This window comes from Oncorhynchus tshawytscha, linkage group LG10, assembly GCF_018296145.1.
Source record: "Oncorhynchus tshawytscha isolate Ot180627B linkage group LG10, Otsh_v2.0, whole genome shotgun sequence".
NCBI lineage: Eukaryota > Metazoa > Chordata > Actinopteri > Salmoniformes > Salmonidae > Oncorhynchus > Oncorhynchus tshawytscha.
The window spans coordinates 36,958,504-36,976,519 of record NC_056438.1 but is presented as its reverse complement, the minus strand read 5'-3'; the positions used below and the strand labels follow the sequence as shown (position 1 = coordinate 36,976,519).

The window sequence follows — 18,016 nt, the reverse complement described above, 5'->3', positions numbered from 1 at the left end:
TATGTAAGCTATGATCGATTACTGATGTGTCTTTATTAAATGCACTTGAATCAGTGTCGATCAGATATTTCCAAACTGGGATACGCGATGCGTAAAATGTGATTCTCGCCAATTCCACAAATGGTCCATATTTAGCCAAATGTAGCTGCTGCTGCTCATGTTGGTATCTGTATGGATCTGTAATGACAGGGAGACCATAGTGGCGTGGTAACGTGCGTGCAAGCAGTTGTTCCCGGCGCCACTTGGGTACACGCAGTATCCACCGAGAGGCTCTTGCTGCCAGGGGAATGCCTCACCGCTTGAAAGACGTTTTGGACACAGTGAAAAATGGTTCACTTTAATAAAGCAAGGCCCCTGAACTGTATTTTCTGCTCTTTGCAATGATATGGGCAGTGACCATGTAACGCTTTTACAACATACAGAAGTGTGCTGGTCATCAAGGGCATCAAAGTATTGACATATATATATATATATATATATATATATATATATTTTTTAATTGAGAGAGAGAGCTTAAAGTTTTTTCTTTTCTGACCATAATTTTCACTTGTCTGATCGCTTGCATGATGAGTTTCTCACATGACTGGCCTATCTGGGTGATGTTTTTTCTCGCCTGAATGAGCTGAATCTAGGATTACAGGGACTCTGTGCGGGACAAAATTGAGGCTGATTTAAGAAGTTGGAGCTCTTCTCTGCCTGCATTAACAAGGACAACACACAGGTCTTTCCAGCATTGTATGATACTTTTGTGTGCAAATGAAGTCAAGCTTACGGACAATGTTAAATGTGATATAGCGATGCACCTGAGTGAGTTGGGTGCGCAATTACGCAGGTACTTTCCCAAAAAAGATGACACAAACAACTGGATTCGTTATCCCTTTCATGCCCTGCCTCCAGTCCACTTACCGATATCTGAACAAGAGAGCCTCATCAAAATTGCAACAAGCGGTTCTGTGAAAATGTTATTTAATCAGAAGCCACTGCCGAGAGTATCCTGCCTTGGTAAATCACGCTGTTAAGACACTAATGCCCTTTGCAACCACGTACCTATGTGAGAGTGGATTCTCGGCCCTCACTTGCATGAACTAAATACAGGCACAGACTGTGTGGAAAATAATTTAAGACACTCTCAAACTCTATAAAAAGTTTGGGAGCCGCTGGTCTAGATGAGGTGGAGGAGACAGGTTAACGATTGTTAAGCCTTTAGACAATTGAGACATGGCTTGTCTATGTGTGCCATTCAGAGGGTAAAAGGGCTAGACAAAAGATTGAAGTGCCCTTTAATGGGCTATTGTAAATCAAATCATATTTTATTTGTCACATACACATGGTTAGCAGATGTTAATGCGAGTGTAGCGAAATGCTTGTGCTTCTAGTTCCGACAATGCAGTAATAACCAACGAGTAATCTGGCTAACAATTCCAAAACTACTACCTTGTACACACAAGTGTAAAAGGATAAAGAATATGTACATAAAGACATGAATGAGTGATGGTACAGAGCGGCATAGGCAAGATGCAGTAGATTGTATCGAGTACAGTATATACATATGAGATGAGTATGTAAACAAAGTGGCATAGTTTTAAAGTGGCTAGTGATACATGTATTACATAAAGATGCAGTAGATGATAGAGTACAGTATATACACGTATACATATGAGAAATAATGTAGGGTATGTAAACATTAAATTAAGTAGCATTGTTTAAAGTGGCTAGTGATATTTTACATCAATTCCCATTATTAATGTGGCTGGAGTTGAGTCAGTGTGTTGGCAGCAGCCACTTGAGATAGAAACTGTTTTTTCTGACCCAGCTTTGATGCACCTGTACTGACCTCGCCTTCTGGATGATAGCGGGGTGAACAGGCAGTGGCTCGGGTGGTTGTTGTCCTTGATGATCTTTATGGCCTTCCTGTGACATCGGGTGGTGTAGGTGTCCTGGAGGGCAGGTAGTTTGCCCCCGGTGATGCGTTGTGCAGACCACACTACCCTCTGGAGAGCCTTACGGTTGTGGGCGGAGCAGTTGCCGTACCAGGCGGTGATACAGCCCGACAGGATGCTCTCGATTGTGCATCTGTAGAAGTTTGTGTGCTTTTGGTGACAAGCCAAATTTCTTCAGCCTCCTGAGGTTGAAGAGGCGCTGCTGCGCCTTCTTCACGATGCTGTCTGTGTGGGTGGACCGATTCAGTTTGTCTGTGATGTGTATGCTGAGGAACTTAACTTACTACCCTCTCCACTACTGTTCCATCGATGTGGATAGGGGGGTGTTCCCTCTGCTGTTTCCTGAAGTCCACAATCATCTCCTTAGTTTTGTTGACGTTGAATGAGAGGTTGTTTTCCTGACACCACACTCCGAGGGCCCTCACCTCCTCCCTGTAGGCCGTCTCGTCGTTGTTGGTAATCAAGCCTACCACTGTTGCGTCGTCCGCAAACTTGATGATTGAGTTGGAGGCGTGCGTGGCCACACAGTCGTGGGTGAACAGGGAGTACAGGAGAGGGCTCAGAACGCACCCTTGTGGGGCCCCAGTGTTGAGGATCAGCGGGTTGGAGATGTTGTTACCTACCCTCACCACCTGGGGGCGGCCCGTCAGGAAGTCCAGTACCCAGTTGCACAGGGCGGGGTCGAGACTCAGGGTCTCGAGCTTGATGACGAGTTTGGAGGGTACTATGGTGTTAAATGCTGAGCTGTAGTCTATGAACAGCATTCTCACATAGGTATTCCTCTTGTCCAGATGGGTTAGGGCAGTGTGGTTAAGATTGCATCGTCTGTGGACCTATTTAAGCGGTAAGCAAATTGGAGTGGGTCTAGGGTGTCAGGTAGGGTGGAGGTGATATGGTCCTTGACTAGTCTCTCAAAGCACTTTCATGATGACGGAAGTGAGTGCTACGGGCGGTAGAGGCTGTTCCAAGGGTGCAACTCAATATTAGGAAGGTGTTCTTAATGTTTGTGTGTGTGTTTAACTATACGTGTGGTACTATACTTGTTTTACAAACTGGGGAACTTTTGTAAGTCTCCACACCGTGAAATGCTATGTCTAGGGGGTTTAGGGTTAGGAGCTAGGGTTGGGGTTAGGTAAAACAGGATTTTGAATGGGACTGAATTGTGTGTCCCCACAAGGTTAGTTATACAAGACGTGTGTGTGTATACAGTATTTCTGCCGAGACTACATTTGAAATGGATAGTCGATTCAATGAATGGGAGCAGCTAGCTTCTCATTGCTCTTATGCTAGTAACAATGCCCCCTCACCCTTTTCACCACTGCTGAAAACAATCCTAGGGGAAATACCGTGGCAACTACATGGTTCCATCATTCAGCATCTTGTATTTGTATTTCTTCTTTTAATTTCATGTATGTTGTGATCTGCAGTTACTTAAATGTGATGATTATCTTTGTTCTTGCCACTATTAATCTCATATTAACCAAACAGGTGAAGAAATATGACCAGAATGATGACAAGGTGGATCCTGAGAAACTACCGGGCCTGGAGGAGAATGACCTAAAGCCAATTGAAGGTCAATCTGAAAGAGATCGTCGAGGGTTGTGGAGACATTTAACAATGTGACATTCACTCTGTCTCAGTGTGTTAAAACACAGATGCAGAGACAAAGTTTGACTTCCTAGTTTTATAATCCTAACATTTATTGACAATGCATGCAACCAACTTCTACTTACTTTATTTTTATGATGTCTATTTGACAGGGATAATGCACATTAATCAGCATTTATGTAATGCATGTGCCAGATTTGGCTCAAAGGCTAATTTCACCAATAAGACATTATCCTTGCGTCGGAACCTAGACAAAAAGACCAAAGGATTAACATTTAAACGACCATGTGTTGTGGTTTAGCAATTACTTTCGGAGCACATTGTTGCTAGTGTTTTTGAGATCGAATCCGACCCATGCAATTTCTAACACACTGTCTGCCTAACTTTGTTTCTCTCACTGTCTCTATCCAATAAACATGAAAAATACAGAAATGAGTGAATTCCCACTCTTCAAAAAAACACACAAAACAATTAACCCTGCCTTCTGTCGTGTCCATTTCCCCCAAAGATGTGAGTACTAACGGAGGTGGCAACTTCGGCGACCACCACAGCGATGGGCTCCACCGGGTCAGCGAGGAGGAGGAGGTAATGCTGGCGCCCGCCACCTCACCCGAGGGCTACGCCTCCATGTCGGGCTCGGCTGCTGCCACCTACACAGCAGGGGACTGTGAGAACAAGTGCCACTCCCACTTCCACGACACGGTGGGAGAGGCAGACAACCTGCACCACCACCACCACGAATACCATCACATCCTGCACCACCACCACTCTCAGAACCACCATCCACACAGCCACTCGCATTCGTACTCGGAACAGCACTTCCAGCAGGCGGGTGTGGCCACGCTGGCCTGGATGGTTATCATGGGCGACGGGCTGCACAACTTCAGTGACGGCCTGGCCATCGGTGGGTTCACGTTTTAACTTGGCCTCAAAACAAGGGGAAAGCGTCAGGTTGATAATGCTGTTTAAGGTTTTGTTTTTCTTTTCAGTTATTTGAGGATGACCTAAATAAATTGACGAGGAGAGAAATGAGTTTGCGCTATTACAGAATCAATCAAATGTATTTATAATAGCCCTTCTTACATCAGCTGATATCTCAAAGTGCTGTACAGAAACTTTATTTCTTAACGTTTTTGTAAAGGGAAAGGGGATACCTAGTCAGTTGCACAACTGAATGCATGCAACATAAATGTCTTCCACATTTAACCCAATCCCTCTGTGTCAGAGAGGTGCGGGGGGCTGCCTTAATCAACGTCCACATCATCGGAGCCCGGGGAGCAGTTGCTGTTTTTGGGTTAAGGGTCTTGCTCAAGGGTTATTTAATGTTTCTTAATGACTTATGACAGGGGCGGCGTTCACGGAAGGGCTGTCCAGTGGCCTCAGTACGTCGGTAGCCGTGTTCTGCCATGAACTGCCTCACGAGCTGGGTAAGACGAAACAGCCTAGCCAATACTTACAGCTGTCATTTTAACTTGAGGTAGACACTTTTGATGTTGAATGAACACCCCCTCTCTTTTTTTTAACAGTAGCTGTCAAAACTGCTTTCAAAGGTGTGGTTTTCCCCAATTGCATCAAAATGTTGTGCAATGACTGGGCTTTTGCATGTTTCTCTCCCTGTGGCAGTAGCACTTGCAATTTGAAAGCACTTCGAGGAATGTTTTGTTCTCTCATAGAACGCACAACGACAAGCTGACCAATAGACAAGTTTGCTACTATGGGATTGTCTTCATAAATGTGGATAGCTTTAGCATCTTGAAAGTGCGCCTATTCAGAAATATTTTTCCATCTTCCATATTTTTGGGGTTTGGCAACTATTTAACATTGGTGTAGTGCCGCTGCTAAAGGAATCTAGAAAATAACACTGCCTAGTGCGCTGCTCATTGAATTGTTGCATCTTTTTCTCCGGTCCATGTGTCCTAAAGCCTTGCATCCTTCCTCCCCCTTAGGTGACTTCGCTGTGCTGTTGAAGGCTGGCATGACAGTGCGACAGGCCATTCTCTACAACATGCTGTCTGCCATGATGGCGTACCTGGGCATGATCACGGGCATCCTCATTGGGCACTACGCTGACAACATCTGCATGTGGATCTTCGCCCTCACCGCCGGGCTCTTCATGTATGTTGCCCTAGTGGACATGGTAAGTCCCATGATTTGAACATTATTAACATGCATGTCTGTGTACTTGCAGGTTCTTGAAAGGACATTGTAAAGAAGATGGTGTAACTAGAGCCTATGCTCACGTAATGAAAATTTGGATCTTAATTGCTGCGTTTCAAACGTTCTTTTTTTGTGTGGCGCAGCCGGGAACTAGTTACAGTGGTGGAAAAAGTACTTAACTGTCATACTTAAGTAAAAGTAAAGATACCTTTTTTAATAGAAAATGACTCAAGTGAAAGTCACCCAGTGAAATACTACTTGAGTAAAAGTATTTGGTTTTAAATATAAAAAACAACAATAGAAAAGTAACTGTAAAAAATATACTTAAATATCAAGATAAAAAGTAAGAATAATTTCAAATTCCTTAAATTACACAGACTAGATGGCACAATTGTCTGTTTTTTATTTATTTACGGATCGCCTGGGGTACACTCAGACAAACTAAGCATTTGTGTTTGAGTCTGCCAGATCAGAGGCAGTAGGTATGACCAGGGATGTTATCTTGATTAAGTGTTTTAATTGGACCATTTTCTGTCCTGCTAAGCATTAAAAATTTAACGAGTACTTTTGGGTGTCAGAAAATGTTTGGAGTAAAAAGTACAAGTATTTTCTCTAGGGAAGTAGGGAAGTAAAAGCAAAAGTTGACAAAAATATAAATAATAAACTACAGATATATTGGGCCAGCAGGGAGCCTAAGAGCATTGGGCCAGTAACCGAAAGGTTGCTGGATCGAATCCCTGAGCTGACAAGGTAAAAATGTGTCGTTCTGCCCCTGAACAAGGCAGTTAATGATGTCCTACTGGGGAACAGTTGGTTGTAAATACGAATTTGTTCTTAACTGACTTGCCTAGTTAAATAAATGTATAAAAAGTTGTACTTTTAAAGTATTTTTACTTAAGCACTTTACACCACTGACTAGTTATGTACGATGGTGAATGGTGGGGTTGATAAACCTGGAGGATTCTCCATCCTCGTTATGTCCAGTTTGGGAACATTTTGGCTTCCCAGTAGATTACAATGGTGATGATGGACAGAGAGTATGTTGCCAATGCTCAACGAGAATAGCCCATTCAGCAGCCAACACCTCATGTTTACACATTCCTACCACCAGAGAAAAATAGCACAACTTCGTCTCCCCAGACAGAAGCCACTCCTCAGTAAAAAGGCACATGACAGATTGCTTGGGGTTTACCAAAAGGCACCTAAAGACTTGCAGACGATGTGAAACAAGATTCTCTGGTCTAACCAAGATTGAACTCGCCATGCATCACGTCTGGAGGAAACCTGGCGCCATCCCTACGGTGAAGCACGATGGTGGCAGCATCATGCTGTGGGGATGTTTTTCCGCGGCAGGGACTGGGAGTCAGTCAGGATCGAGGGAAAGATGAATGGGGCAAAGTACAGAGGGCTCCTTGATGAAAACCTGCTGCAGAAGACAGGACCTCAGACTGGGATAAAGGTTCACCTTCCAACAGGACAACAACCCTAAGCACACAGCCAAGACATTGCAGGAGTAGTCTCTGAATGTTCTTGAGTGGTCCAGCCAGAGCCTGGACTTGAACCCAATCTAGCGTCTCTGGAGAGACCTGAAAATAGCTGTGCAGCGACACTCCCCATCAAACCTGACAGAGCTTGAGAGGATCTGCAGAGAAGAATGGGAGAAACTCCCCAAATGCAGGTGTGCCAAGCTTGTAGCGTCATACTCGAGGCTGTAATCTCGAGGCTGCCAAAGGTGCTTCAACAAAGTACTGAGTAAAGGGTCCGAAGACTTATGTCAGTGATTTTTCAGTTTTTAGCAACAACAAAAAAATTGCAAACATTTCTAAGCCTGTTTTTGCTTTGTCATTATGGGGTATTTTGTGTAGATTGAGGGGAAAATACTATTTACAATATTTTTAGAATAAGGATGTAACGTAACAAAATGTGGAAAAAGTCAAGGGGTCTGAATACTTTCCGAAGGCACTGTAACATCACATACCGGAGTGGGAAATGAGAAGTACTGTGCTACACACCCTTTATGACAGTCACACAAGTGCGCATATTTTTCTGTTTGTAAGAAAACATTATAGCATAGGCCTATACAATGTCTAAGCCATGTTTACATATTGATTTCACATGCATAATGCACTTTATTTTAGTGTTGTTGAGTAATCGTGTGTTTTTTTAAATTTAAGAAAATAAAGTGTTGGTGTTTCTGATTTTGTTCTCTTATCAGTCATTATGTCTTGTGACAATGTATGGTATTCCTGATTCCATACATTGTCACAACACTTTGCATTTTCTTACTGTACTAAATTTTAGTTTAACTGTTGACATTTCATTTTCCTGCTAAAAGGAAGCCATGAACCCAAAACGGCAATACGTACCGAAACATGGGGTTGGTGAACTGTTACACCCCTAATTTTCAGGCCATGCAACTGTTTTTTAGCAGTAGTCAGTTGTCCTCCCACCAACAGAGCAACATTGAGGTTTTTTTTTTTACCAACAGTCATTACCATCTGGTATGCTGGTTCAGCAGGACTTGTCAAAAAAATACCCATCCCATCAAGGCAAACAGAATTGTACTGTTGCTTAGCTTTTTGCTTAGCCTTTTGCTTAGCTTGCTGATAAGTGGCCCTCTGAACCATATGGCCTCTTCACACACACACACACACACACACACACACACACACACACACACACACACACACACACACACACACACACACTCCGTGAGAGAAGCAGCAAGGGACTGACTGGGCTGTCACAGGCAGCTGTTGTACAGCCCAGCTAAGTCCCCTCAAGTCTGACCTCTTGTGGCCATGTTGAATGCATGTGATGTCTTCCAAAGCTGCATAAGAGCAATTTCTCGACCAGGAATACATTTAAGGTGCGTCTGTGATTGGAGGCTTCTGTTACCACAAATGTACATTACAAGCGACTTAGTGGCATTTCAAAATATAGTAAAAGTATGGATCTCTTGTGATGTCAATATCGCAATGTCAATATAAATTTGATAAATCGTGCAGCCCTACCATCATGCAATTAAAAGCAAAAGGGTTGGTGTAATTATTGGTTGGAGAGCATTTCCACCATTTGTTAAATCCTTTCAAGAAAGTGTAAAATTGCATATTTAGCGGAAGGGCGGAGAATGGGGATGCAGGCTTGGCCTGTTTACTTGATTCTATGCCTTGAATTAGAAGCTGCTTTCCCAGATAACTTCCATTCAGTACAAACCAGTGTTTGACGTTTTACAGGTCCCGGAGATGCTCCACAACGATGCTGGGGACCACGGCTTCAGCCACTGCGGCTTCTTCCTGCTCCAGAACGCAGGCATCCTGTTGGGCTTCTGCATCATGCTGCTCATCGCAATCTTTGAACACAAAATCCAGCTGGAAATAGACCTCTAAACTGATGGATCTCAAACCTGGTCTCCAAGGACCCCTGTGTTTGCAGGTTTGAATCCAAACCGAACTTGGCACTGGGAGAAGGAATAGATTAATCGGACATGGTTAGTTGATTAGAACAGAATGTAGCCTTAAGTTTGATTGTAAGCCCACATTCACAGGCATCCTTGGAAAACCAGCAGTGTTAAGAAACACTCCTCAAACTGACAGGACCAAGCGCCGTGTGTCTCACCTGCCAAGTGGCCACATCACGAGTCAGCCATTACTGTGTCTTTCCCTCTCATCTCCTCCAAGAAGTGAAAAAAAAATGAAGTGTGAACATTTCTTTTTGGTCAAGGTTCACCTGTTGCAAAAATGTCAATTGGCATGTATTCTGTATGTGTTTTTTTTATGTCTGTCAAACCTTTGTTGCATAGTTGTCTGTCTTCCCTCAGTGTGCTTCATGTTTTCTTTCTGGTCAAGATTTACAGTAAAAAAACAAAATGGAGGACTGTGTTTTGTTGACGGGATGTTTGGAAAGGACAAGCTTTGTTTGTGGGCGTCAGAACAAGGGCCAATCCTTTAAATGTTGTGTTTATTTAAAATCCACAAGGGTCAAGTGAAAGCTCATTGATTGGGCAAAGAGGCTCCATGCCCAATTTCAGGGGGGGGACCTAGATCAGTCTTTTAAGTCTGTTACATTGTCCACAGAGGAAACTTGGTTGTAAATGTGTTGGAAATTAGCCTTGATTTGCAGAGCTATTTCAGAGGTACAGTATATCACAAGTAACACAGTGTTGAGCATTTTCTCCCATGAAAGTAGTCTATTAGAGAAAAAAGGCTCCATCTCTATCCCTAAGTTTGTAAATTTAGCCAGTGTCAGTAGGATATCCAGTCATGGGACTAGATAGATAGCGATCGATCTGATACATGAAAATTCTCTCTTCACTAAGTGATTATAGTGGTAACTTCTTTCAAAGGTCCTATGATGAATGTGTGATCTATGTCTGTTCAGAATGAAGCCACTCAAAGTGGTATTATGTTTTTAAGTTATCGTGACAATATCTCATCTCGCTGTGTTTTGAGAAGATAACCAAAGGTTTGGTTAGGAAAAATTAATGTTTTCTTCCATTTCACACACTGTTTAGGAAGAGGTATATCATGAAGAGAACCCGTTTGTGTGCCATTATTTTACTGTTGTGTACGTCAGGCAGCTTTGGATGTAATATGTGTTACTTTACATTCCAGAAGAAAATAAAAGTTATTGCCTACCACCACCTCTTTGGCCTCACTGGATAAGTAGAGTATGACTGCACCCACAAGAATGTAACGGGGGGGGCGGGCGCGCGACGACAAAACAATTTGAATGTCTGCTGTAACCAAGAAGCTTGATCTTGACACTTTGCTTCCAAAAGAAATGTGTTACGAGTTTAGCTATCTTTTAAGTTAGCAAAACAAATGCATTAGCTGGAGCCCTGAGCTGGATATAATTTAGATGTCTTGTACTTTTAGGTATTTGGAATATCCTGGTATACCGCCCAAGCCTACCACTGAAAATTGCTGCCAGAGAAAATGTGAGTTTGCCATCCAGTGGTCAAATGACCATTCTAAATCCATTTGCCGGTAGCAGGTGGTGTGTGTATTGGTAATGTAAACACTACCATATCAAGTCATTGTACCTTGTTGAAATACAACATGAGCTACTTCATACAACTGTGATAAGTTGAACAAGCATTTTAACATCCTCAGGTAGGGGAACGTATTTTGTTTGTTACCCTTTTTCTTATTCATAATTCATGTTCAGCCTTCAAGCAAAGGCTCTACAGATGGGGGAAAAAAACATTGGACCTCATTGACATAGAACTCTTTCTCCATGAACTAGGCTGATGAAGATTCATGGATACAAGCTAATGCATCCAAGCAGGATACTGTATGTGGTGACCCAGAACAGTCAGGTGTTTACTTCATATTTTAGACCCCCATGGAGTGCCTGTTTGGTGCCCTGTAGCTCCAACTCCAAAAAGTTCTGGGACACTGAAGTCCATGGAGAACAAGAGCACCTCCTCCCAGCTGCCCACTGCACTGAGGCTAGGTAACACGGTCACCACCAAACTTCAACAAGCATTTCTCAACAGCTGGCCATGCCTTCCGCCTGGCTACTCCAACCTCAGCCAACAGCTCCCCCCCCGCAGCTACTCGCCCAAGCCTCTCCAGGTTCTCCTTTACCCAAATCCAGATAGCAGATGTTCTGAAAGAGCTGCAAAACCTGGACCCGTACAAATCAGCTGGGCTTGACAATCTGGACCCTCTATTTCTGAAACTATCCGCCGCCATTGTCGCAACCCCTATTACCAGCCTGTTCAACCTCTCTTTCATATCGTCTGAGATCCCCAAGGATTGGAAAGCTGCTGCAGTCATCCCCCTCTTCAAAGGGGGAGACACCCTGGACCCAAACTGTTACAGACCTATATCCATCCTGCCCTGCCTATCTAAGGTCTTCGAAAGCCAAGTCAACAAACAGGTCACTGACCATCTCGAATCCCACCGTACCTTCTCCGCTGTGCAATCGGGTTTCCGAGCCGGTCACGGGTGCACCTCAGCCACGCTCAAGGTACTAAACGATATCATAACCACCATCTATAAAAGACAGTACTGTGCAGCCGTCTTCATCAACCTTGCCAAGGCGTTCGACTCTGTCAATCACCATATTCTTATCGGCAGACTCAGTTGCCTCTGTTTTTCGGATGACTGCTTGCCTGGTTCACCAATTACTTTGCAGACAGAGTTCAGTGTGTCAAATCGGAGGGCATGCTGTCCGGTCCTCTGGCAGACTCTATGGGGGTGCCACAGAGTTCAATCCTCGGGCCGACTCTCTTCTCTGTATACATCAATGATGTTGCTCTTGCTGCGGGCGATTCCCTGATCCACCTCTACGCAGACGACACCATTCTATATACTTCCGGCCCGTCCTTGGACACTGTGCTATCTAACCTCCAAACGAGCTTCAATGCCATACAACACTCCTTCCGTGGCCTCCAACTGCTCTTAAACGCTAGTAAAACCAAATGCATGCTTTTCAACCGTTCGCTGCCTGCACCCGCACGCCTGACCAGCATCACTACCCTGGATGGTTCCGACCTTGAATATGTGGACATCTATAAGTACCTAGGTGTCTGGCTAGACTGTAAACTCTCCTTCCAGACTCATATCAAACATCTCCAATCGAAAATCAAATCAAGAATCGGCTTTCTATTCCGCAATAAAGCCTCCTTCACTCACGCCGCCAAACTTAACCCCAGTAAAACTGACTATCCTACCGATCCTCGACTTCGGCGATGTCATCTACAAAATTGCTTCCAACACTCTACTCAGCAAACTGGATGCAGTTTATCACAGTGCCATCCGTTTTGTCACTAAAGCACCTTATACCACCCACCACTGCGACTTGTATGCTCTAGTCGGCTGGCCCTCGCTACATATTCGTCGCCAGACCCACTGGCTCCAGGTCATCTACAAGTCCATGCTAGGTAAAGCTCCGCCTTATCTCAGTTCACTGGTCACGATGGCAACACCCATCTGTAGCAAGTGTATCTCACTGATCATCCCTAAAGCCAACACCTCATTGGGCCGCCTTTCGTTCCAGTTCTCTGCTGCCTGTGACTGGAACGAATTGCAAAAATCGCTGAAGTTGGAGACTTATCTCCCTCACCAACTTCAAACATCTGCTGTCTGAACAGTTAACCAATCGCTGCAGCTGTACATAGTCTATCGGTAAATAGCCCACCCATTTTTACCTACCTCATCCCCATACTGTTTTTATTTATTTACTTTTCTGCTCTTTTGCACACCAATATCTCTACCTGTACATGACCATCTGATCATTTATCACTCCAGTGTTGTTAATCTGCAAAATTGTAATTATTCGCCTACCTCCTCATGCCTTTTGCACACAATGTATATAGACTCCCCTTTTTTTCTACTGTGTTATTGACTTGTTAATTGTTTACTCCATGTGTAACTGTTGTCTGTTCACACTGCTATGCTTTATCTTGGCCAGGTCGCAGTTGCAAATGAGAACTTGTTCTCAACTAGCCTACCTGGTGAAATAAAAATAATAAATTGGTCGCTAGCTAACGTTCCATTAACTTCACAACCAAGAAGAGGACACGGAGAAACATTACGAATTATGATTATATTGTAATGAAACAGCAGGGAGCAGGTTTCAAACCCTCGACCTTCTAGCCCTAGGTCCGGCGCACTATCGACTGTGCCGCAAAATTATGCTCATGCGGCAGAGTCGATTTCCGTGCTTATAAACCCAGGGTCATTACACTAATTTCTAGCATAGCTAACGTTACCTTCACAACCAAGAAGAGGACATGGAGAAGCATTAAGAATCATGATTATATCATTTCTAGCATAGCCAACGTTACATTACCGTCACAACCAAGAAGAGGACACAGAGAATCATGATTATATCATTTCTAGCATAGCCAACTAGCTAGCTAATGTTACATTACCTTCACAACCAAGAAGAGGACACGGAGAACCATTAAGAGTAAGAAATATTATATAATTTCTAGCACTGCCAACTAGCTAGCTAACGTTATATTACCTTCACAACCAAGAAGAGGAAATGGAGAAACATTAAGAATCATGATTATCATTTCTAGCATAGCTAACATTACACTATCTTCACAACCAAGAAGAAGACATGGAGAGTAAGAAACATGATTATATAATTTCTAGCACTGCCAACTAGCTAGCTAACGTTACATTACCTTCACAACCAAGAAGAGGACACAGGGAAACAAGAGTAAGAATCATGATTATATAATTTCTAGCATAGATAACGTTACATTACATTCACAACCAAGAAGAGGACATGGAGAAACATTAAGAATCGTGATTATATCATTTCTAGCATAGCCAACTAGCTAGCTAACGTTACATTACCTTCACAACCAAGAAGAGGACAAGGAGAAACATTAAGAATCATGATTATATCATTTCTAGCATAGCCAACTAGCTAGCTACATTACCTTCACAACCAAGAAGAGGAAATGGAGAAACATTAAGAATCATGATATCATTTTTAGCATAGCCAACTAGCTAGCTAATGTTACATTACCTTCACAACCAAGAAGAGGACATGGAGAAACATTAAGAATCATGATTATATAATTTCTAGCATGGCTAATGTTACATTACTTTCACAACCAAGAAGAGGAAATGGAGCAACATTAAGAATCATGATTATATCATTTCTAGCATAGCCAACTAGCTAGCTAACGTTACATTACCTTCACAACCAAGAAGAGTAAGAATCATTATTATATCATTTCTAGCATAGCCAACTAGCTAGCTTGCAAGCTAAATGAATGATACAACAAAATGAGCTACTCTCGTTGGGGATCGCTATGGCTATTTGTAAGAACAAGTAACGGTAAGACCCTATCTGGGAAGCATATACCCGACTGCTTCAACATTCTACTCAATACATTGTCAATGAGCTCTGATTTAATCAAAATTGGCTTGGACATACAATGACATTTCAAAAGGAGGCAAATAATTAGTATAAACGTTTGTCCTCATTTTGATGATGCCATATTGATTTTAGCAGTATAACATTATCTAGGCTAGTTAAGATTCAGGGGAGACCACAGGATTTTAACAGTTAACGTTAGTATTGCTAGCTAGCTATTTTGATTTAATGTTGGATGCAATATGTTCTACCATCCATTTGACGACATGATCGTAATTGCTAAGTTGTTTCCTACTAAACATTTGCCACTTTAGCAATGTCATCATATTTCCAGGCCACTATAGTGTTATTTAGACAAAACAGTTGTTAGCCTCTATCTATCACGACTTCTTGGCACCACTATGGCGCTGCCGGCAGAGTGCGGATGTGCAACCTATGAAGGCCAGGCTTGGTCTTGTTTGTAGGTGAGTCCCAGAAAGAGGGCCAAATATCTACAAATTCTATCTTTTGGGAGGGGCAGAAAACAGTTTTCAACCAGCGATCGAGTTGTGAGACTGCTGTAGAGCTCATCACTCTCCCTAACTGGGAGGGAGCCAGAGACAATTATTCGATACCGACACATCTTTCAAGCTAATTTACACGCTGAAGCTATGTTGCGCTTGGTGTCCTCTAACGGTTCATCCTAACATAACATCATTGGTGCCGACGTGGATAACAATATCCCTATACTCTATACTCTGCAGTTTTAGCCTTAGCCAGCACCATCTTCAGATTAGCCTTAATGTCGGTAGCCCTGCCCCCTGGTAAACAGTGTATGATCGCTGGATGATTCTCTTTAAGTCTAATATTGCGGGTAATGGAGTCACCAATGACTAGGGTTTCAATTTATCAGAGCTAATGGTGGGAAGCTTCGGCGTCTCAGACCCCGTAACGGGTGGAGGAGAGACCTGAGATGTCTCGGCCTCTGACCATGCCTCGCTGCTTAATGGGGAGAACCAGTTGAAAGTTTCTGTTCGGCTGAATGAGCGACACCGGATGAGCATGCAGACATTTCTTTCCAGAAGCCTTGAGAAAATTGTCTGGCTGTGGGGACTGTAGAACATGTCCACATAAAGCGTCCAGGGTGAAAAAGTTTAATGAAAAAAGTAGCACAAGAACAAAACTAAGATGTTAGTAAATTTGTTAAATGCAGAGTTTGATTAAACGGTTATTAGTAAAAAACAAAAAGTTTGACAGGTAGCCAAGTAGAAACAAACAGCACAGCAGCATGGAGACAACCCTGAAGTGTGGTGTGTAAAAGTATTTTCTCTTTAATGCTTTTTTTCCTTTTTATGCCAGTATGTGTACCACTTCACTACCCTTAGATCTGTAGTTTGAAGCATATACACTGAGTACACCAAACATTAGCAACCCCTTCCTAATATTAAGTTTCACAACAAAATTGTACATTTACCAAATATTAAAGAATCTTAGCTAGACAAGAGAGCCTAGAAATGGGACGATAATTATCAAGAATACGTCCCCATCCTTATGGAGTGGCAGCACATAAGCAGCCTTCCATACTTTTGGAATATACTAGCTAGCTATAATATCCGATAGACATGTTCAGGAAAAGCATGGATAGAGCTAGCAATCTGTAGTAACATTATTAATTGAAATATTGCTATACCCTACATAGTACCACAGACTATTTTACCAGACTCACAACATTTTCCTTTCTTTCTGTGCCACCCAATGTTTGCATACAACTAGTACAGTGAACAGGTTTATTTGATAGCATTATGGAACAATGTGGTTTAAACTAAACAAACGGTTAGCCGGGAAAGGTTATACGGACACGGACATACAGTGAGTGCACAAAACATTAGGAACACCACCTTAATATTGAGTTGCACCCCCTTTTGCCCTCAGAATAACCTCAATTTGTCGGGTCATGGACTCTACAAGTTGTTGATAGTGTTCCACAGGGATTCTGGCCCTTGTTGACTACAATGCTTTCCACAGTTGAGTCAAGTTGGCTGGATGTCCTTTGGGTGGTGGACCATTCTTCATACACACGGGAAACTGTTGAGCGTGAAAACTCAACAACGTTGCAGTTTTTGGCATAAACCGGTGGCCCTGGCACCTAGTATCATACCCCGTTCAAAGGCACTTAAATCTATTGTCTTGCCCATTCACCCTCTGATTGGCACACATACACAGTCCATGTCTCAATTGTCTCAAGGCTTAAATTATCCTTCTTAAACCTGTATCCTCCCCTTCATCTACACTGATTGAAGTGGATTTAACAAGTGACATCAATAAGGGTCCATATATGTCATGGAAAGAGCAGGTGTTCTTGATGTTTTGTAAACTCAGTGTATATAAAACATTTTGTTTAACTATAATATACAGTAGTTAAACATAATGTTTTATATTACATATTCAACAAGAAACAACTCACAGTACTTTACAAGGGCGTCTGTGTTTGTCGACCATCTTTCCAGCACTCGACCAGGTTTTCAGCACTCAAGACCACTTTATACGCATACTTGCGTATAAAGGTTGACGAGTGCTAATTTCTCTCAACAACTTTTTTAAAAGGGTAGTAGACTTTTACAGATCATAGTTTAGCCCAAAACTAATGAGACTGTTTCAGCATGTGCAATGTAACAATTCAAAACATTCATCATTTTAGCAAACATATATTTATATATTTAATAAACATTTAAAAACAATACATGCTACTATAGACCTGCTAAATTACTCACATCTAGCATGATTTTTTAAATTTTTTTATATATATTTATTTTAAAAGATGCAGCCGTTATTCATAAAGCAAACATTGGTTGACTTGGTGAAGGTGATGTAAAGAGAAGCTATCTGTCACAACCTGATCTGTTTCACCTGTCTTTGTGCTTGTATCCACCCACCTCCAGGTGTCGCCCATCTTCCCCATTATCCCCTGTGCATTTATACCTGTGTTCACTGTTTGTCTGTTGCCAGTTTGTGTTGTCAAGCCTACCAGTGTTTTTTTTTCGTACTCCTGTTTCCTTGAGCCCGTTTTCTAGGTTTTGATCATTCTGCCTGCCCTGAGCCTGCCTGCCGTTCTGTACCTTTTGCCACTGCCCTGGATTACTGACCTCTGCCTGTCCCTCTGTACCTTACGGACTCTGCCCTGAACTACCGAACCCTGCCTGCCCTTGACCTGTCCTTTGCCTGACCCGTTTATATAAAAAACGTCTCTCATTCGAACTGTCTTTTTTTGAGCCTTTAACTCTCTGTTTTCTTCCCCCTTCTTCGTCCATGGTGCTCGTTCAACGTAGCATTAGGAGAGTCCTGTGAAAATTAACAGTTTTGAACTTGTCATTCTGAACAGCACCATCTTTCTAATTGATAACGTTGACATATTGGCATAATATGAAAACTGATGGGCAACATCATAACCTCTATAAAGTATAAAGACATTTGTTTTAATCAAG

General features: G+C 42.6%; 1 protein-coding gene across 1 annotated transcript in view; it reads left to right on the top strand.

The window, feature by feature from the left end:
• The window catches only part of slc39a6 (solute carrier family 39 member 6), a 32,584-nt gene extending 22,237 nt beyond the window's left edge, over positions 1-10,347 (top strand). The window contains exons 8-12 of the mRNA XM_024435015.2: positions 3,429-3,513; positions 4,057-4,452; positions 4,895-4,975; positions 5,495-5,685; positions 8,942-10,347. Coding sequence (XP_024290783.1) covers positions 3,429-3,513; positions 4,057-4,452; positions 4,895-4,975; positions 5,495-5,685; positions 8,942-9,094 — 906 coding nt within the window. The 3' untranslated portion in view covers positions 9,095-10,347. The remainder of the gene's footprint in view (positions 1-3,428; positions 3,514-4,056; positions 4,453-4,894; positions 4,976-5,494; positions 5,686-8,941) is intronic.
• The last annotated feature ends 7,669 nt before the right edge of the window (positions 10,348-18,016 follow it).